Source organism: Ambystoma mexicanum, chromosome 6q (assembly GCF_040938575.1).
Source record: "Ambystoma mexicanum isolate Mex_15411 chromosome 6q, UKY_AmexF1_1, whole genome shotgun sequence".
In the NCBI taxonomy this organism is placed as follows: domain Eukaryota; kingdom Metazoa; phylum Chordata; class Amphibia; order Caudata; family Ambystomatidae; genus Ambystoma; species Ambystoma mexicanum.
In genome coordinates this window covers 3,541,351-3,563,915 of record NC_090937.1, presented here as the reverse complement: position 1 = coordinate 3,563,915, position 22,565 = coordinate 3,541,351, and the positions used below count along the sequence as shown (strand labels likewise).

The window sequence follows — 22,565 nt, the reverse complement described above, 5'->3', positions numbered from 1 at the left end:
CAACAATAGCGTCCCTGTAACCAACGTTTTTCACTGAAGTTCAAGAGTTTTTGTAAGATAAACATAATTGGAACATCTCCTCAGCTTAAGTTTTCCAGTGAATTTGTATGTTTTTTATCACATTAGGTTTAGCCTTAACTGTATTTAACAAAGAATTTTCATCACATTTGTGTTTATTATTTAACAAAATGCACAGGCACACACATTTCCACTGCCCTGAGCTCTTTGCCTAGGGCGCCTTGAAACCGTGTATTCCCTCTACTGGACATATTCACAATGCTGGACACTCAAACTGATTGTGTATGCAGCTCTTTTTGATTACATGGAAAATGAATGGCTTTGCAGGTGCATGCATGCAGGGGATTAAGAAATGCATATTGCACTTGATAAGAGACTGTTGCTCAAGACCAGTCCAGTGGAGTTCCCTACAGTGACACTGTATGCATACAGCGACCTAGTTGCCGATGGTGACCAATACAATTGTAAGGCTAAAAAGAGAGTAAAATGGTGTGTTGTTGAAATCATTTTTGAAACGTTGAGTAAAAATGTGCATTAAAAATGAAGAGTAAAATATGTTTTAAAATAAATAATGAGTAATTAAAATACTTGTTACAAAAAAAAGTGATTTGGCAAAGAAGGACTTTAAGCCACATGGCAATAACATCGTCTTTAAGGGGTCCTTATAAGAAGGCGCAGGAGCGGACTCCAATTATACTGCGATATACACAATTTAAGAGGTGACTAAAAGGGGTGTGGTGAGACCTGCCCTAATATGTACTATAGCAGTATGGAGGCAGGGTGGTTATGGGTAGTGGTGGATAGAGAGAGGGACAGTGAGCTGGCACAAGGGGATGGAAAGAGGCATAGATAGGTAGTAAACAGTAATGGAGAGAGGAGTGGTTAGGCGGTAGACGGAGGGGTGGTTAGGTTGTTTAGGGAATGGACGAGGGATGCTTAGGTGGAAGAGGGAGATGGAATGAGGGTGGTTAGGTGGTAGAGGGGGATAAAGCAATGGGTGCTTAGGTGGTAGAAGTCTATGGCAGGATGTTGACCTACAATGTTAAATAAAGTAGCTCTGCATTTGGGCTCTACAGTCTTCAGAGAAAGTTCACATACAAGCATTGTCAACAGTAAGACCAACCTCATGGTCCATTATTTCTGTGGTTCTATTCCCAGGTAAGGCGTGGATCCCCAAGCAGCAGCCAGTCGACCCTGTTTTTGAAAATGTGACTCTGGAGCCAGAGCTGGAGGAAGCCCTCGCCAACGCCTCAGATGCAGAGCTCTGCGACATTGCTGGTAGGAAATTCGTTTTCGTCATACTTTTCAGGTTGGACAGCCATCGTCTTAATAGAATAAAGACAAAATGAAATGAGGGAATGTGATCTGTGTTGACAATACTGTTTGCAAAAATATGTTTTCATTTTAACACAACATGTCGTTGTGAGGTGCATGAAGCCAATTTTCTACACCTAAACCATTGAAGTGTGAGAGTGGGCGAGGCTTTGATTTCCTTTGTAATTCAAGATTAGCATATACGCGCACTTAGCACTTCCACTGTGATAGCCTCATTTTAGAGCAAATAAATTGGAAACATCAATGATATCTTGGCTGTGACCTATACCGAGTCTTGTTGACTAAACGTCTAACAAAACCACTAAAACATATCAATCCAGCAAAATTGATTTTTAGAGCTGTGGTTGTGTTAGAAAAATGAAGACTACCTCCAGAGTACATGCATTAGCGTTCACCTATCTATGGGGTGGCAGAACGTTTTAGCATGCTGTTATGGAACATGGTTACTCATAATGTTGCCATCCAAATGTTTTGGGTTGGAAGGATAGCTCAGGGGCAGTACGCTCAGTTTGGGAACACGACAATGCTGCACATCATGGGTCAATGCCCAGCCTGGCACTCAGAAGCGGGAGGAGTCCATCATTAAGAGTGATATAATTCACCAATAAAAACATCTCCCATTATCCCTAGCCAGCATAGTTAGTGGTGAAGGATTGTTGAAGTTGGAGTCCAAAACATCGGGAGGGCCACATGAGTAACCATGGCAGAGAACAAAGATAGCCCACGCGTCACTCTCTGGATGGTTTTGACCTACAGCACTCATGATCCTTCACCATTCACAACGCTGGCTGTCCCTAGTGGCATTTATAGGCCAAAACATCTGGAGATGAATGGGTTGGTTGTTTCTAAGCAATGGCCCAGTGATATCTGTGTGCGTAGCACTAAATAATTACTCCGGAAGATGGAGGGGTGGCCTTCAGGTTGAGAATGAGGTGCGGGATGACCAGCAAAGATATGAAGTTGTGATGATATGATACAATAAGTAGAAATAATTTGATAAAGTGATGCGTCATTGTCTTGACATTAATTAAAGTAGTGTTGCTATATTTGATGTTGAAGAAGTTGTTTGTTCTTTGATAAAGTATTGAACATTTAAAACACGAAATGAAAACACTTGCCTTCAGAGTGTTTTTGGCAGGAGAACGTTGTTAGTATGATAGTGCAGTGTGCCTATTTTCAGGATAATACATCTGAACTAAGAATCACGTGTGAACATAAACGTAAAAGTAAAAATACAAAATCTAAAATCCGCCCACATCATTCCCCGACTTTAATACTATAAACATCACACAAACCCTCATTCCCATGGTTTGATCAGTTTCTTTATCTCACTCTGTATACACAGTAAACACACATGTACCTTATTCATGGGTAAGTTACTAAGCTATGTTGTTTTTTTTGTTGCTGATAGGGCGAAGTCCTTTCCAAAAGAGTCCAATTTCTGTGTTTCTCAAAGACCATGTATTTTTAGCGAGCTTTGTATGGTGCCTTCTAGGAGAAACATGCTTAATTCGTACTCCTCTTAAGTTTGAAGCACTTGCCCCCTTCGGTTAATGTTATCATTGTAAGTCACCTGTTGTTCTATATGCATTTTGTTTCTGTTTGTATTGTTTTGTCCCTGGTATATGTCCTAAAGTGGCTCACCACCTGTTCTCATCTTTATGCCATTGTAAATGCACCCTTCGTGGGAATGTTTCCGCCATCTGTACATTTGTTATTGTAGGTAATTTCTGTCCAAAATTGTCATTCCTGTTCTTCAAATAAATACAAATAGAGCATCATCGGTGAAAAGAAATAACAGAGTTGGTCTACTTGCCACTTTCAGTTTATTCCACATTTTCCAAAACAAACAAAACAAACAATGCTCCACCCATTTAAAAATAAAATAAACAAGCCCTAATACGCATCCCTGTCGAATCCTGTGACTTATTGGGAAACTACAGGTAGTATTTCCTCTCCTGCCAAACCTTACATGCCCATCGCTATCCTCATACAGCACCGTACAGTTGAAGAGGCTCTGAGGAACAACCATGTTTTAAAGTAGTTCCCAAAGTTAACTTCTTGGCACTACATGCAGTGCTGTGCTAAGATCCAGGAATCCTAAAAATAACTCATCCCCTCTAACTCCACATGACTTGTGCTTTAATAAGCTCAGAGTTAAAAAATAAGCCATAGTATTTTTCCTTTTCCGAAATCCTACCTGACAAGCGGAGATTAGATTATTTATATAAAGTCAGGCCATTCATATTGCCAAGTGTGAAAAATGCTCCCATACATTTTTGCTTGAGTGTTCAAATGGGAAATAGGGCAGCAGCATGCTGGTTCACCTCTTAAACCCTTCTTCATAATAGCTACAGTTTCAGCCTCCTTCCATGAGACTGGAGTGCTTCCTGAGGCAACAAGCACTCTAAAAATGTGCAGCAAGCATAAGGCTCCATCCACATCGATTTTTCTTCTTTTGCTAAATCTGGTGGAATGTGTTCAGTGCCTGGGATCCTCCCACTTTTAAATCATTGACTACCCTCATAAACTTACATAGTTCAACATGCGGGGCAAATGCCCTTGACAAACCATGGAGTTAGACCCTCTCTTAACCACTCCAAAGTCACAGTGGACCATCTTCTCCAGATAAAGGCTGGACAAGTGTTTGTACCATTGTGTGTTATTCACTCAACTTTCCAAGCATTCAATACCTCCTTCCCTGTTCAAGATAATAGACCAGACACATTTCTGATTTTTCTACAGTGCTGTCTCGTGAAGTGATTCCTAAAAAATGTCCTGATGAAAGGGCTTTTTCTCTCAGCAATCTCTTGTATTCCTTCATGGTCATCTTTCGCTCGCATTACTGGTAGTATTTTTCAAAGCTTTTAATAACTCCACCCTCGCACTCCTGCAGGACTTTTCAACTCATCCCTTAGGACTTGCATGCACCCTAACATTACTCCTGGAAATCTAGAACACTCACCTTCCATTAGGGACACTTTACTTTTATTGCAATCTTTTTGGATACTGAATCTACTACTTACACCAATATGCATTCTTGGTCAGGCAACATCGAAGCTATCATCTTTGCAAGGCTCTGAATGACATTAGACTGCCACCATTTAATATTCCTATTTTCCTTGTAATTTCTCTGAGGTCTAACTCATCCTTTTGGGTTATGCTAGATCTCCATTTAGACTGGGCAACCATTCCACCAACGCCACAAAGGGGTCATAATCACACTTAGTCCTCCACATGACTTTGAAGTCTCTGATACAAACCCAAGATTCTAAATGAAGGCATATGTAATCAATCATTGACTCTGCTTTAGCAGTAGAGAAAGTATGCACTGTCAGGCAATCTGATTATGTTCTGCCACTTATAGCTCAAATCCTTGTTGTAGGTAGGATTTCCCACAACTGGTCTCCTGCCTTATCCCTTTTACTCTTGGAGGCCTTCACCTCCTTTGCTCTTCAACATTGCTCTTTGAGTAACATTTCTTCGTTATACATTGGCGGAATGCCTGTTTTGCCATTAAAATTGCACAGAACCAAAATCGAGGATATACATCCCAAAGTATAATATAAAATTCCAGGCGTGCTCTCGAGTGGGAGTATCAAATCATCAAGATTATTCATTTATTGAATAGAATATGCTTCTTATCCCTTTGGGCATTCTAAATACCAATATTCAGGCACTGAGGGAGCCCTTCCTTGGACACCCAATATATTAGGGGAATCCACATATGTTTCCAGCCAAACCCAAGCCAAAAATGATGCATGGCATCCCCTATTCTTTTGAGCACGCTTTTCAAAAACAACAAATCCATCATCTGTCACCTGTCTCTCATGCCTTGATTTTCTGCAGAACAATAATATCTGCCTTCCTTACCCAGTCCCACCAATCCTCATCCTCCAATTTACTTCCTGTGCCATATATATTCCATGACAAAATTAAAACATAATTTACAGATGTTTTCATTCTAGAGATGCCTAATAGGCAATCTTCTCTCCATCCCCCATTATACAATGCCATCATCATTAACATCTTCCGATCTCTTATTGATAAAGGAAGCCTCCTTTCCCTTCCAGGCCTTGTTGATCAACTTCTCCACTGGAGTTCTACAAACATCAGAATCGCTCTTCTCAATAGTCTTGGGTCTCAGGTCCTCATCAGCAAATTCTCAACTTGCTGTCTGTGGCAGTGGCCCTGGAACGCCAAATTGAGCTTTTTGCTTCAGCTGCTGTTCCAACAGTAGCACACCCATGCCCTACCCCTCCCGAGCCAGCCAATGATGATGCTCAGAAGTTAGTATCTATTTTCCAGCATGATATTTCTATTTAGCCCCATCTGACTGAAAAAGAAAGGGTGGCATGGATAACCCTTTCAAGTCTTGTCTTGGGGGATTGGTACCTTCTTCTCTGCTGTTTGGGAGAGAAATAGGGTTGAAATGTAAAACTTAAATAGAAGTGCTCAAGGGGGTGCAAGATTATTTTCCCTCTCTTCCAGGATCAGAATGGATATTGATAATTGGGGTCACAAGATCAGCATTCCTTAATGGAAGAACCACACAATCACCCTGCACCTCATCTCACCTACGCTAACCTTCTTGCCATCAGCAGATCCTTTGGCTTCAAAGGTCCTCTGGGCCTTCTGGTTTTAAGTCAATGATTCAGAGAGTTTTCCTATGGGATTGCGCCATTATAAAACGCTTCTGTGAATTAGGCCCAATGTGTCACTTTAATGGACAAAGACTGTGAGCCCTCGTCCTACCCCAGCACAACAGTGGCACACCTATTATTACTAGTATCAGCAAGACTACTTTCAGAAGGAGATGTACAACTTTCCTCTCTATTGAATTAGGAGATTGTGCTGGTGGTTTAGTATGGGATAACTTTGATTGCCTAAACCATGGGTCGGAGGGGCTTGAGTCCTTCACTGTTTGCTATTTAGAGCATAGTCTCTGCCCCTCCACTACTCCACATACAATACCTGATTCAACAGCTGGTCAAGATCTCTTCAATCCAGGTCCAGAGGGGGGGAGCGCAGACATTGTTGCATGTGTGGCAATACGGCCTAAAGATTTTTCAGTATGCAGTTCTTAGGGAACCCTATCATCAACCGCCTTCACTGGACAGACTTTCACGCCTTCACTGGGCAGACCTTCACGTCATTGCATTCACAAACCGTCCACCAACTGCTTCCACCTTGAGGAGAAGATTTCTCAATCTAATTTTTTGGAGCTGGTTCGCACAAAGCCCGCAAATCTCCAAACGTTTGCTGTGCTTAGCCGTTATAAGGTCATTCATTATTTTTATATCAGTAATCCCAGTATGCTGATATGAAGTATGGAGCATGGTGATAACTCTTGCCACTCAATGTCTTAGTAGTACAACAATTGACAGATTGACACAAGACACATCAAATGGCGACTTAAAAGGCCTGTCTCCTCTTTCGGGTCCCCTAGAAAAAATCTGTGCTGACTGACCTTGGTTGCCACTTCTATTACTTTTTCCACCTTTTCCACTTTTCCCTCATGGCTCAGCTGCCCAAAATGAAAACACTTAGGGGCTCATTTTCAGCCCGGCATAGCACAGGCAAAATGTGTTAAGACTTGCATAAAGGCTTTTACACACTTTGCTTACACTACGCCCCATTTTACTGCATTTATATGGCGGAGAAGTGGGGCATAATAAACGTATCAATTAATAAACATAAACAAAAGAAACATTATCAATTCATTAATAATATATATAATATTAAAATCAAATATCATGGTTACCTTAACTCACCCATAAATGCATAAGCACATATTATCATCAAGTAATAATTATATGCTTACAAACAAGTTATTGGGCCTCATTACGACCCTGGTGGAATGGGTTTAACGGCACTGGTAGAGCTGCCGGTGCCGTTAAACCCATTCCGCCCTATTACGAGGTCCCCTCGCGGGACCCGCTCTGGACGTCTGGTCAGACGTCACTTTACATGCTACTAAACTTTTAATCTCCTCCCTTATTTTCTCTCGCCTCTTCTACTGCTCCTCCTTACTCTTTGGTCTACCTACTTCACATCTTGCCCCCCTCAAATCTATCTACCACTCTGCCATCCATACCCTCTGTCGCCTCATCTCCTGTGACTCCATCTCTGCTTCCCTATCCTCCATTGGCTGGCTTCCCTTTCACTCCCAACTTAAATTTCATTTTCTCTGCCTAGTCTTTAAATCTCTCCATGATCTTGCTCCCCCTTATCTCTCTTCCCTTCTCTCTTTCTACACTCCCTCTCGCCCCTTTGTTTCGCTGACCACTTCCTCCTCTCTGTTCCTCCCTCCCCTTGTGCCCCCTCTCGTTTCTGCTCCTTCCAACTCCTTGCCCCCTCCACTGGAACTCCCTGCCTCTTTCAATCCGCTCTATCGCTACTTTTTCCTCATTCCGCACGTCCCTTAAATCTCTCCTTCTCCATTCCCTGCCATGATACCCCTACCCCTTCTCACTCCCCCTCCCCCACCCTTTCCCTCTTCCCCTTAATCATCTCCCTCCACTTCCCCCTTCCCCCCCTTCCTCACCCTCACCCCTTCCGTTCCCCTCCTCCTCCTCTTACCCATCCTCCCTCTTCCTCCTAGCTGTACTCCACTTCTCTCCCCCTTCCCTTCTGTCTAATTGCTCTACATACTGTTTTGTTGGTCTGATTCAAAATTGTAATTTGCTTCTACTGTTACTGTTATTTTGTTATTGTTAAATGTATCCTGTTGTTGTTAAAATGTGCAGCGCTTTGGTGTAAAGCGCTATATAAACTTAATAAATACAAATACAAATACAAACATTGAACCTGTCTTAAGTATATAGCGAACTGTGAACTGTGCCTAAGAACAACCCACTGATTGTGATAGCAGCCCCTGTAAGATTACAACACGAACTTAGGCCCTATTCTTTGGGGACACATCTCAAGCTGAACAGTGTCAACGTCACTTGCACACTGAATATAGAACAGGGGATTCCTCTGCCCACAACGTCCTGCAAGGCATCTTTTTGCTCCGTTCCACGGCTGCACGGACTGGCGGAGCTGATTTTTGGCTAGAAGCATACCTGCGATGTCCCGCAATAAGAATAAACAAAACAGCTCGATCATGGACTCTTTTGCTGGGCAGGCGAAAAACAGGGACACCACTCCTCCTGCCGGAAAGACACCGGGTGAAGCTCAGGGGTCACAAATGGAATCCCAGGAAACCAAGGTATTGACTGCCATTGCTGACTTGCGAACCTCGCTGGAAGGCAGAATTGACGAGGTGAGAATAGATATGCAGCTCCTCCGGCAAGAGGTACGCTCGCTTGCACGACAGAAGAAACCCTGCTGAAAGAAACGTCTACCACCACTGAAGACCTAACCATAGGAATGAGGACACTGGAGGTGAGAAATGCTATGCTGGAATCGATAGCTGAGGAAAAGGAGGGCAGATTTCATAGGAACAATGTACCTGGGGCTGCCTGAAGGTATGGAGGGCCGAGACCCGACCAACTACATTGAAAACCTACTCCTTCAGGAGATAGGCCCTGAAAAGCTGTTGAAGGGATTTGCTGTTGAAAGAGCCCACCGATCCCACCAGAAAAAACCTCAGCCCGGCTCATACCCCAGGTCAGTCATTGACAGGCTCTTAAACCCAGAGAAGTGGTACTTTAATTCTCCTCAGAGGGCGGGAAAATGCAACTCGATGATAGTGATATACCCTGATTATATGCCAATGGTGCAGCAGAAGCGAAACATGTTTGTACCTGTCAAGGCTCGGCTCCGGCGATTAGATATAAAGTATATGCTCATGTACCCGGCTCAGTTGAAATTACTGTATGCCCGGCTGCAGCAAACATGTGGATCGAACATAATAATCTGGTGAACGACGATAGGGGCGGTGCCTAAGGAAATAACAAGACTGACTCTTAAACTGACGCTACTAGGTGGGCCATGATGTAACTAGCCCACTGAGGGAGATGGAACCCTCTACCTTTCCTGGGGTCTGACCACTTGCGCTTGGGATCAGAAGGAACATTGAGTCTGCACATGTAGGTGTAAACTCACGAATGATGCACCGATTTTGTCGCACGACCGGCCTGGATTTTTTCCTTGGACCTATCACAGAGGTCAGGTCGCTGCTAAACATACATCGGTAACAGTGGGAGCGTGCACTGTTGCCCACTGGGTGGTGCTTGCACGACCCCAGAATTGGTGATAACTGGTACAAGCCTGTGTCTGACCCCTTAACGCAGTACCCAATGGCTAAGGATAGCTTTGGTGGTACGGTTATGCCCGAACAGGGGCATCCTGTTGGGCGCTTTTTACTCCCCAGGTTGGGGAGTCTGTTATATTTGTTATATTAGTTTGTTATGTGGAGCTCAATCATGGTGTACATGCGGAGGAGAGAGAGACTGTTGGCGGGGCGGACATCAACCTGCTGTGCAGTTACTGGTTGTACTGTCAATTGGTACTGGGACATATCTTTAGAAAGCCAGGAAGCGCATTGCGCAATGGAGAAATACTAGAGTGCATACTGATAGGTGCAAAGAACAGGGTGGGGTTGGCAGTTGAGTCCACCCATGGCATCACTTAAGATTTTATCCTGGAATGTGAGGGGAATAGGATCATCCATATGAAGGAATAGGGTGAGGTCCTTCCTCTGTAGGAAAAAGATAGTTGTGGCATCATTACAGGAGACCTACCTGATGCCGGATGGTCAGGAGCAGCTTTTAGCAAGTTGGGCCGGGATTGGATATGGCTCCATATTTTCACAATTTGCAAGGGGTGTTCTCATATGGGTGGAGACAACGGTCCCATTGCAAATACTGGAGGCAGTGATTGACAAGGAAGGAAGGTACATAATTTTGCGTGGTTACCTGGGCCACTGAGAGGTGTGCATTGTAAATTCATACTTTCCCAACGACATGATCCCAGCTCATCTGCGCGTGCTGAGCAGTAGAATTGCTTTGAGGCGAGACGTTCTGCTACTAAGGGTGGCGATTTTAACTGTGTGCGAGATGTACATCTAGATAGATAATTTCCTCCCTGAGGGGGTACTCACCCAGGCCACGGAGGCTCTAAATGCGGCTCGGTTGGAGTTTGCTCTGGAAGACATTTGGAGAGAGTTACAACCGGGCACCAGGGGATACTCCTTTTACTCGTCCCCCCATGATCTGCACACTAGAATTGATTACATGTTTGCAGGACTCAAACACCTGTAGAATTTACTAATGCAGAGTATGTGGTATGTACAATGTCAGCTCACTCCCCACTGGTGATTACATAGGATACTTGGGGACCTAGGGCCCCTATACTGACATGGCATATGCTGGCGGATGCCCTCCAAGATGGCCCCTTCAGGGATTTGCTAAGGGAAACTCTAGCGCAATATCTGGAGACCAACATTGGAGGGAAGATTTCATAGGAACAATGTACCTCGGGATGCCTGAAGGTATGGAGGGCCGAGACCCGACCAACTACATTGAAAACCTACACCTTCAGGAGATAGGCCCTGAAAAGCTGCTGAAGGGATTTGCTGTTGAAAGATCCCACCGATCCCACCAGAAAAAACCTCAGCCAGGCTCATGCCCCAGGTCAGTCATTGACATGCTCTTAAACTTCAGAGACAGACTTCAATTCTCCTCAGAGGGCGGGAAAATGCAACTCGACGATAGCGATATACCCTGATTATATGCCCATGGTGCAGCAGAAGCGAAACATGTTGTACCCGTCAAGGCTCGGCTCAGGCGATTAGATATAAAGTATATGCTCATGTACCCGGCTCATTGAAATTACTGTATGCCCAGCTGCAGCAAAGATGTGGATCGAACATAATAATCTGGCAACGAAGTGTTGATAGCTGGAGGTGTGGTCATAGCGAGCACAGGTGGTATCCGCAGACAATTAAGGGTGGATTTGGAAGCAATGGAGGACAGAATTACTAAAATGGAGGCCCGGAGCTCAGAGACAGGACTGCCGGAAGGGGACCTCGCTGAACTGAGATTGCAGTGTGCACAGGCTTGGGGAAGGCTGTCTAAATTCAACTACGAAGTACCTGTAGTGCAAACGCATGTCGAAGGGGGTAAATCCGGAAAACTATTGGTGTGGCTATGCAAGCGTGAGCGACCCAGGGTTATGACCACGCTGCTACATGATGAATGTGGTGCCCCATGGTGCTCCCAGACCGCTATCAATGATATTTTCACTGTGGTTTACACACAACTGTACAAACACGATACACAAATATGTCAGAATGAGATTGACACAGTTTTTAGTCAGATTCGACTCCCGCAGCTCACTGACTACCAGGCAGCCGACTTAAATAGACCTGCTTCCAGGAAGAAGTAGGTGAAGCAATCCCTGCACTCTCTACTAGTAAGACCCCAGGGATGTACAGGCTTCCTGCTGAATTTGATAGAACATATAGCTCAACGCTGACGCCGTCACTCTTGATGGTCTATGAGGAATCATCTGAAAGCGGTCTACTCTCGCTCAACGATGGTAATACTTATCCCTAAACTAGGTAAGCCCATGGAGAGTTGCAACTCCTATTGCTCTCTGGCCATGCTAAACTACGATGTAAAAATATTTACCACCATACTGGCTGGCCGTCTGCACAGGGTCATAGCCTTTGTAATACACACTGATCAGACAGAGTTGTACCTGGTCGCAGCACTGCTTTGAACCTCTGCAGATTGCAGCATATTATGATCAGTCCAACTCGCAGCCCCAACACCTGGTGGTTGCATCACTCAATACTATTAAGGCTTTCGATTCTGTCTACTGGAAGTGGATGTATACAGCGTTTAGAGGCTTCGGGTACTGAGAGGTTTTTATTCATTGGGTCGAAACTACTGTACACCTGTCCGGTGGCTAGAGTGAAGTCTGGGAAGCAAATATCAGAAATATGGGCTATACAAAGAGGAACCCGTCAGGGATGCCCACTCTCCCCGATGTTACATATACTGGCGCTGGAGCCCGTGGCAGCATACTTAAGGCAGGAATACTGGAGGCCGGTATAAATGTGGGATGAACCAGACACCTCATATCACCGTATGGCGATGATGTTCTGTTATATTTGTGTGAACCAGCTCACAACCTCCCCATTATTTTAAACATACTGGACGACTTTGCAAAATTATCCGGGATCACATTTAGCAGGCGGAAGTCCTGTCTCTTCCCTTTGGCGGGACTTAGGCGGGAAGATACAACAGACTTATTGAACCTGGGGCTGAAATGGGAGATTACCACATTCAAATACCTGGGTGTTCAGATTGCACATACATCTCATAACACTCATATGCATAATACAGTTAGGGTGGTAGATGGAATCAAGAAATCCATGAAGTTTTGGACCCGCCTGCCACTCTCACTTATGGGAAGGGTTTCTATAGTCAAAATGATTATCTTTCCAAGGTTGCTGTATGCATTTATGAATGTGCATTATCACATAGAATCAAGGTTCTTTCGAGCTCTCGAAGCTATCCTCAGGGATTTTTTGTGGGCATAGGATTGCACTCAAAACACTATACCAATCATACCACGATGGTGGAGTGCAGCTCCCCCACTTGGACTTGTATTATCTGGCTGCCCAGTTACTTTGGGTGACAATGTGGTTGTCTGATGAAATCACCCCTGAAACTGGTCTCCTACAGATGGCATTGAAACCGGCTAGGATTCAGGACATTTTGTGGGTTCCTAGATGTTGTATGGGCTCCCAAGGCCTAATAGTAGAGCTGCATAGACAGATTTGGGTCAGAGCACTGAAAATGGTTCGCACACCACACCCGCACTCCCAAAATGTCCCCATCGTAGCAGATATTTGCACAGAGTTGGAAGAAATGAGGGTGGTTAGTGTAAGGAAGGCATGGTATCAACATTAAGACATACACAAGTGACAACAGTTCAAGGGTGTTTATTGAACTTCAAAAAGGGTTTGAAAATACCTATCTAATTCTAAATCTAAAGATGGGAGCAAGCTACGACCTTCAAATAATAATAAAGCAGTCCTAGTGGTGTCTTGTCAAATAAAAGGGCCTATACTAATAAACCTATTGCCAATCCTTAGGCCTAAATACAAATGGTGTGGGAAACAATGTTATGTTAAAGAAAGGAGTGTTGAATAAATGATATGTCAGGATGTTCAGGCCATTGGCTTCCCTTCCCCACGTTTTACAGCATAGGACAAGGTGGTACACTCGAGTTTAGCACAGTCTCTGGCTTCTCTGGCATGAGGGTACAGTTCAATCTTTAACATCAGGTCCTTCTGTGGCCAAGTCTCTTTGCCTTTCAAAGTCTCTTCCTTCAGTGGGCCTGGTGCGACAAACAAACAATACGTTATTTTTCTCTCAGAATTTCACATGTAGTCACATCCCCCTCCGCAGGGCACATATTCGGTTTAACACAATGTTCAATCAGTCTCCCTGTAATATTAGTAATGCTTAAATGAAGTTCCACATTAATCATCAACAGTCAAGATAAATGATAACCTCTAACCTGCTGCGTGACACAACTTAATGCTATGAGAATCTACCTGGTCTCCCATCTATGTCCCAACAATATTGTCAGAGCAGAGAGAGGCCAGCAGGGAAACTCTTGCGGGTGTGAAAACCCTGTGTAGCTGGAGTGCACTGGCTTGAGATGTCAGGTTTGTAGTCCTGCGTCCTGTGTCTCTTCCCTTCAGCCCAGCCTGTATGTACTGCACCAAAATATACACGTTAAGAATGGTGTATGGATTATTCATGCTCATTCATGTACTGTTTGTAGTTTTACCCTGCATTAGGAGTCCGTTGTCAATTGGAACCAAAGGAAAAGGACTGAATCGTCGGCTTCCGGTAATTCGTCCTAATGGAAATCGATAAGAGGATACGGATACAGGTAAGTATAAGGAGTAGTGAAAGGGAAGTGTGTGAGTCGGAGACGGAAGAGGAAGCTGCGCCTAAGGTAGATGAAATGGACAGATGAGAGAAACAGAAACAGAGGTAGAATCACTATACTAACTAAGATCCTGGAATCCTATAGTTAGAGGCGAAACTCATGTAGCGTGGCGACTGTAAGTGTCGCAACGCACTGTTGCTCAGGGCTCAGCTCCTGAAGTACTGCAACTGGAACAAGGGTTGGAGCCACATCTGCTGGTTCCTTTGTGATGCATGAACCATTGCACTGGAGATACGACGCCATCTGGTGCGGACCCAATTGTAATCCCAAAACACGGCGGCAATAATGCCACAATTACCATCAACGGCGTCGAATCATCACAGTGTGCCCCCTCCAAAGGGCAGAGGACCCCGGCTAACCTGGGTGGCAGAGATGATAAGAGCGAACCAAACTGGGGATGTTAACCGTGGAAGCAGGTTCCCACGAGCGTTCCACAGGAGAATAACCCTTCTAGTCCACCAAATATTAAAGGGTGACCCTATGGTAGCGAGAATCACAAATCCCAGCCACTTCATACTCAGGACTTGAAGTGGTCAGGATCGGCGGTAGTCTCCCATAAACCGTACAATGAAATCGATTGCGCCGAAGAGGCTTAAGTTAGGACACATGAAATGTGGGATGAATGCGACTCCAAGAATATGGAAGCAGCTGGAGTTTGAAAGCAGCTGTACCTTTGCGTTGCAATACATGAAAAGGCCCAAAGTACCTGGGAGACAATTTTGAAGGAATCAAGCGCCAGGTAAGAAACCAAGAAGCCAACCAAACCGAATCCCCTATGGCAATAGAACGAGCGGGAGTCCGGTGCCTGTCAGTGAACTTCTTAATTCTGGACTGAGCTTCCTGCAAGGCAGGACGTGCCGTCCAATGCACTTGCTGAATGATGTCCACCAACCTGTCGATGTCCGGGAAAGAGGTGGCATGAGGAACTAGGGTTGGAAAAACTGAAGGATGGTAACCAAATGTACAGTAGAATGGACTGGTCATGGTAGACGAATGAGTAGCATTATTATAGGCAAATTCTGCCAATGGCAACATTGCCTTCCAATTACCGTGAGCCGAAGAGATGTAGCAGCACAGATATCCCTCCAATGTCTGGTTCAAATGCTCAGTCTGCCCATTAGTTTGTGGGTGGTACCCTGAACTGAGAGCTCAAGAGATACCGAGAATGCTGCACACCTGTTTCCAATACCGGGAGGTATCTTGTGAACCTCAGTCAGAAATTATCATCTCAGGTAAGCCATGAAGAGAGAAGATGTGTTCTAGGAAAATCTGGGCCATGTGAGCAGCCGAAGGAACCCCGGGTAAGGGAATTAAATGTGCCAGCTTGGTAAGTGAATCGACAGTGACCATGATCATGGTACAACCATTGGAGGTAGGGAGATCCACTATAAAATCAGTCGAGATGACTTGCTTGGTAGGGATGGGCATCTTTACCAATTCGCCTACTGGGGGGATATGAGGAGTCTTGGTTTGCAAACATATGGCACAGGAGGCGATGTAGTCCTGCACATTCAGTCTGCACGAAGGCCACCAATAAAGTCTTTGCACCAGTTCCAAGGTATTCAGGAAACTCTGATGTCATGCAGCTTGAATGTCATGACAGAGTCTCAATACTTCTTGTTTTGTTGCAGTGTGTCAGCAGGGATGAAAACCTGCTGGTCCTTGAAAAAGCAACCCTTACTCTTAGTAAGTTGATGTTTTAGAATGACATCTGGATCAGTCCCTTCTAGGAATCTTGATTGCTCCTCTATCCTTTGTAGAAAATTGTAAATCACTGGAATGGACATGGCCTTTGGAAATATTAATTCAGATTTGAACAAAGATACTGAGGTATAGTTCTTTCTTTATAAGGCATCCGCCAGGAGGTTAACTCAACCAGGAATAAAGGTGAAAATGATGCGATAGGGGGAAAAGAAATGAGCCCAACAAGCTTGTCTGTTGTTACGTGTTTGTGCATACTGGAGTGCACAGAGATTGTGGTGGTCAGTCATTACTTCTATAGGATGTTGGTCTCCTAACAAAAGATGATGCCATTCCTCGAATGCCCGCTTGATGGCGATAAGTTCTTTCTCTAGAACTGCATAGTTCAGTTCTGCCGGGGATAACGCTTTAGACAAATACGCCACTGGGCTTTTCCTGTTTTGGGAGTCCATTTGAAGCAAGACTGCCCCTAAAGCATGGTGGGAGGCATCAGACTCCACCATAAACTTACGATTTGGATCAGGTGTGACTAGAATTGGGGATCTGGTAAACAATTCTTTCAATTTGCTGAAGGCCTGTTGAGTCTCTTGAGACCAAACAAAGGTGACTCCTTTCTTAAGGAGGTTGGCTGTGTGAGTGGAAAAATGTGGTATAAATCGCCTGTAGGAATGTGCAAACCCCAGGAACCTTTGAATGTCTTTGACAGGAACAGGGGTAGGCCATTCAAGAACTGCAGTGGCTTTTGCCGGATCCATTTCAATTCCTCATGCTGACAGAATATAGCCTAAATAGACTACTTTTGCTTTGTTAAACTCACATTTTTCAATCTTGCAATATAAATGGTTCTGTTGAAGACGTCGGAACACCTCCCTGACATGCTGGAGATGGTCGGTGACTGTAGCTGAAAACACCAAAATATCATCCAGATATATATAAAATAAAGGAGTGAAATGTCTGCAAACAAATGGTCCTTGAACCTTTGGAAGACGGCTGGTGTGTTTGCTAATCCAAAAGGCATAACTCTATATTGGAAATGGCCGAAGGGAGTGTGAAATGCCATCTTCCATTCATCCCCTTTTTTATGCGGATTAAATGATAGGCTCCGCGCAAATCTAACTTGGTGTAAATAGTAGCACCCTTAACTGCCTCAAGAATATCAGGATTGAGCGGCAGAGGGTATTTGTCGGGGACCGTGATCTTGTTAAGTCCTCGGAAATCTATGCATGGGCGGAGTTTGTAGGTGTTCTTCTTAGGAATTAAAAATAATGATGCAGCAGCAGGAGAGATGGATTCAGAGATGAGACCGTTCATCAAATGAGTATGTAAATATTCTTTGAGGACTTCCTTCTCTTTGGCAGAAAGAATATACATCAGTCCGAACGGTAGTGGACTATCTGGGATTAAGTCAATAGCACAATCATCTCTTCTATGTGGCAGGAGTTTTGAATATTTGGAGAGAGAAAAAACTGTCTGATATTTTTGATATTCCTGAGGAAGAGCCGATATCTGGTTAGGCATGGTGTACCCCTTGGTACCGAAGCTCATACTGGGGTTTTCTTCTTGTTGACGTAACTTCTTACCCAGACACTAGCATATGCAATATTCAGATCCTAAAAAGAAGGTTTCGGCAGACCAGTTTTGTAGGGATTGTGTTCCCTCAACCAGGGTAGCCCTAAGATCACAGGATAATGTGCGTCTTTATTGATATCTAACACTAGGGTCTCCTGGTGGGATACAATAGTCATAACTAGGGGTTGTGTTTGGTCTTTGATTGGGCCAGAAATGACTTCCATCCACGCTCTCAACAGGAATAGCCATTGTCTTAGCAGAACGAGGGATGCTGTGAGTTATTGCCCAGTGATCATTGATAACATTTCCTGCAGCACCACTGTCTATAAGAGCAGGAATGTTATCAAGTCGAATGTCGCCCCAAGTGAATGATATACCTAATACCATCATGGTATTTTGGGATGGGAAGACTTGGTGAGTGGAATGAGCTGAAATGGGGGAAACTTTATCCAGTTTGTGATCCTGAACCGTCGTTCCCTTTACGGTCGGGTGCTGGAGTTTCCCTGCTTCCTGGGAGGTGTAATTGGACATTCCCTAACGGTATGTGTATTAGCCCCACAATACATACAAAGGCCTTGCAAGCTTCGTCTGTTGCATTCCTCAACCAACAAGGGCCCTCTGGCTGTACCTAATTGCATTGGTTCTTCAGGAGTCAGGACCTTATTGGAGAAAGGGATCACTTCAGGTGGAGACCTAAAAGACCTACCCTTCCTCTTTTCTTGATGTCTCTCTTGTAACCTGTAATCTAATTGCATCACTAATGCAATGAATTCTGTCAAATTATGCAGACGAGGAACCCTATGGACCTTGTCTTTTAATTCCTCCGTCAATCCCCCACAGAATATCATGATTAAGGCATCATCTGGCCAAGCAGTATCTGCGGTCATCTGTTTAAATCTTGTAATATACGACAAAAAGTCCTGATTTCCTTGTCTAAAATCAAGTAAGTGTTCTTGTGATACTATGGTCATCTCCTGTCTCCCAAACACACTTTTAATACTATTGCAGAAGACAGTATAGGAATCCAAGATAGGATTGTTGTTAGTGACTAAGGGTGTTGTCCAAGCCAAGGCTGCACCTGACATTTGGGATATCATGTGACCTACTCTATCGCGGTCAGTTGGGAAAAATGCTGCCTTAAAAGCAAACTGTACCGTACAAGATTCAAGGAACACTTTAACCGTATGAGGGTTCCCATCAAAACAAGCTGTGGGTAAAGGTCCGGGTGGTACCTCAGAACACTGAGGTGAATGACTCACTTGTTGACGTAAAGAGGTGTTCTCTTGTTTCTACGGTTGCACTGCTGCAACTAGATGTTGCACCTGCTGGTCCATGTTAGTGGATTACCAGATACCTGACGGTTGTAAGCGGACATTGCTAGCTGTAATATTAGTAATGCTTAAATGACATTCCACATTAATCATCAACAGTCAAGATAATGATAACCAATAGCCTGTTCCGTGACACAACTTGATGCTATGACAATCTACCTGGTCTCCCCTCTATGTCCCGACAATATCATCAGAGCAGAGAGAGGCCACTAGGGAAACCCTTGCGTGGGAGAAAACCCTGTGTAGCTGGAGTGCGCTGGTTAGAGATGTCAGGTATGTAGTCCTGCGTCCTGTGTCTTTTCCCTTCAACTCAGCCTGTCTGTACTGCAACGAAATATACACGTTAAGAAGGGTGTATGGATTATTCGTGCTCATTCATGTGCTTTTTGTAGTTTTACCCTGCATTAGGAGTCCGTTGTCAATTGGATCCAAAGGAAAAGGATTGAATCGTCGGCTTCCGGTTATTCATCCTTATGGAAATCAATAAGAGGATACAGATCCAGGTAAGTATAAGGAGTAGTGAAAGGGATTGGAAGTGTCAAAGAATATGTTTAAACCTACCAGGAACAGAATGCCGTTCTGGCCCAACGAAGAAGAATGTGTTTGTTAGAGATGTACAGCAGCGGAGGATGTTGGGTAATGTAGTCCGGAAATGTGCAAGCCGCGTTATGTTATATATAAGACAGAGATTGTGAATGTGAATAGAAGTGTAATGTTTATGTTTATGTTTATGTTTATTAGGTTTATATAGCACTTTAATCCAAAGCGCTTTACAATATAGCAACAAGGTACAATAATGGAAGAAGCATATATACAATCATGATACAAACCAGTGTAACAATACGTAGAACAGTTTCCTTAGATGGAGGAGGCGAGGGAAGGATGAGGAGGAAGGAAGGGAGGGTAACCAGAGAGGGGGAACAAAAATTCAGTTGTCTGATTTAAATTCCAGAGAGTGTGGAAAGGGGGGCAAGGGGAAGGTATAAGGGATAGGGGGGACAGGAGAGAAGGGAGGAGAGAGGAAAGAAGGAAAGTCAAGGGGGGAGTGAAGAAGGAGGGCTTTCAAAGCAGTGCGGAAGGAGGCGTAGGTGGGGATGGAGCGGGGAGAGAGAGGTGATTAAGAGTTTAGAAGCGCGCAAGGTGAGGGAGGATTGGATTCTACGAATGTTGTAGAGATGGTGACGGCAGGCACGAGAGGTGAAAGAAATGTGGTGGTAGAAGGAAAGGCAGGAGTCGAAGTGGAGACCAAAATTGCGAGCATGGGCAGAGATGGGAAGATTAGAAGGGGCAAAGTGGATTGAATGAGGAGGGGAAGGGGAAAGTGTGTTAGAACGAAAGAAAAGGACTTCCGTCTTGTCATTATTGAGGGAGAGAAAGTGAGATGACATCCAGTTTTTAATAGCTGTAAGGCAGAAAGATAAGGAGTGATGGAGATCAGGAGTGAAAGAGGAGAAGAAGAGAAAAAGTTGGGTGCCATCTGCGTAGAAGTGTTGAGAAATGCCAAAAGAGGAGATAACAGGGGCAAGAAGGGAGGTATAAAGGGAGAAAAGAAATACTGAATGAAAGTGATCCGTTAATTATATTGGAGTACGTACTTCACGGGACGGTAACAGCTCCGACAGTAGAGCGTTCCGAAGGTCGGAAGTGTGTGAGTCGGAGACAGATGATTAAACCGTGCCTAAGGTAGACGAAACGGACAGATGAGAGAAACAGGAAAAGATGTAGAATCACTATACTAACTAAGATCCTGGAATCCTATAGTTAGAGGTGAAACTCAAGTAGCGTGGCGACTGTAAGAGTAGCAACGCACTGTTGCTCAGGGCTCAGCTCCTGAAGTACTGCAACTGGAACAAGGGGTGAAGACCCACCTGCTGTTTCCTTTGAGAAGCATGAACCGCTGCACTGGAGATCTGACACCATCTTGTGAGGACCCAATTGTAATCCCAAAACACGGCGCCAACGATGCCACAAAGACCATCAACGGCGTTGATTCTTCACACTCCCTCCAGTGGGCCCGCCACAATTTAACACAAATCTTATTTTATTTTATCCCAAAAGTTTTCAATTGATCTCGCTCATTCAGGCTTGGACCAACTTACTTCACTTTGTCATTAACTTGCTCAATTGATTTCCCTCCTTCAGTCTCGGACCTACTTAATTCATTTTGTCACTAACTTGTTCAATTGATCTCCCTTGTTCGGGCTCAGACCAACTTAATTAACTTTGTCACCAACTTGTTTGGTAGTGTCAACATCGAAGACTTTCGATTGTGTACAGGAATTTACTTAACCCATCGCAGGACCACTACGATGCACAGTTCTTTGCCACTCTTTCACCTTTCTCCACTCTTACTTGGATACCTTACAGAGACCCTTGAATCAGCATGCACGCGGTGCTTCACGACTCTGTCAAAGGTATTGTATCTTGGTTTCAAAGTTCAATCACTCATCTGTTGTTCAACTTCACTTGCCTTGGTTATCACATGTATTTTAACACACTGTTCACTTCAGCGCTCACCATATAATGTTGCTGCTTGCAACCTTGGCTTCAGCACAGACTGGTCTGGTATCAGTCTCCCCAACTCACCGGCTGTGTTTATTTCACTGGCACTGCTTTGTTGTAGGAGCCAAGGAAAGTACCACAGCGGCAGGCGATTCTCCCTGCTTTGATTATCGATGCAGGAGGGCCCTGGGCACTTCCTACACACAATAAAGGATTCTTCAACCTGGTTCACTGGTCTTACGCTTTCTATTCTCGAGGATTCGTGAAAGTAACGGTTCCTCATCGAAAAGGTCAAGGGTGCGTCCCTCCTGGTGATCCCCTTCTGTTTTGCCGTCTTTATCCTTGTGTTAAACTGCCATCTTGTAACTGCTGCTTCCTCGTGTGTTTTTCCTTGCTCAGAATGTGCTCTTGTGCTCTGCCTTTTATCCATGTGGGGAAGTGTAATGGAAGTTGGGTGTGTGTGATGGCCTGACCCTGCCTCACCATTGTATTGGGACATGTCAGATACACAGCTCGGGTGTTAGTCCATTTTCTCTCATAGTGAGCTGTACGTGAGAAAGTGTTCGTATTGTAAAGGAGTGGGGGATGAGTTCCTAAGTATCCCATTTGGTAGGATGGGGTAAAGGCGTTACAGGGAAGGTGATACCACGTCTCGCCATCCAGTGTCCCACTCCCGAAGACCCCTCACCCAGGTGATCCTGCCACACTGGTCCACCCCCTGGATCCAAAGATGATGGCTGTGTCCTGGCCACCTGGATGACAGATCCCCGGGGACTAGCGGGTGAGATACCTTCAGGTTTCTCACACTAGACATTGGGAAACATTTGGCATATCCACTTGGGGGGGGCATGTTTGATAGTGGGAAGTTCCGGGAAAGCTTGATGCAGACTGGAGGAATACCTGGAGGTCAGTTCTTAAGGATATTCTTGCCACCTGTGAGATTGTGAGATTGTGAGACTTATCCACCCATTTAATTTGCCGAGTAACATATCTAGCATTTTGCTGTAGTTTTCGCTATATAGATTAGAGGTACTAGTGGATTACTATCCCCAAATATGTTATGCCATCTTTACACCATTTAGTTTGTGTGTCTTCTCACATGGTACACAGAGTTTAGGGTAAGATTTCAGACTTTCGATCCGGAAAGAGTGCCATTTTTTGAAAACTTCCACCATGACTACAGAG

The 22,565-nt window shown here is 44.5% G+C and overlaps 1 protein-coding gene across 4 annotated transcripts in view; it reads left to right on the top strand.

Moving 5' to 3' along the window:
- TMOD1 (tropomodulin 1) overlaps positions 1 to 22,565 on the top strand; it is a 720,714-nt gene that overhangs the window by 346,062 nt on the left and 352,087 nt on the right. For all 4 annotated transcript variants that reach the window (XM_069630362.1, XM_069630363.1, XM_069630365.1 and 1 more), the window contains one exon: positions 1,177 to 1,296. In XM_069630362.1, coding sequence (XP_069486463.1) covers positions 1,177 to 1,296 — 120 coding nt within the window. The remainder of the gene's footprint in view (positions 1 to 1,176; positions 1,297 to 22,565) is intronic.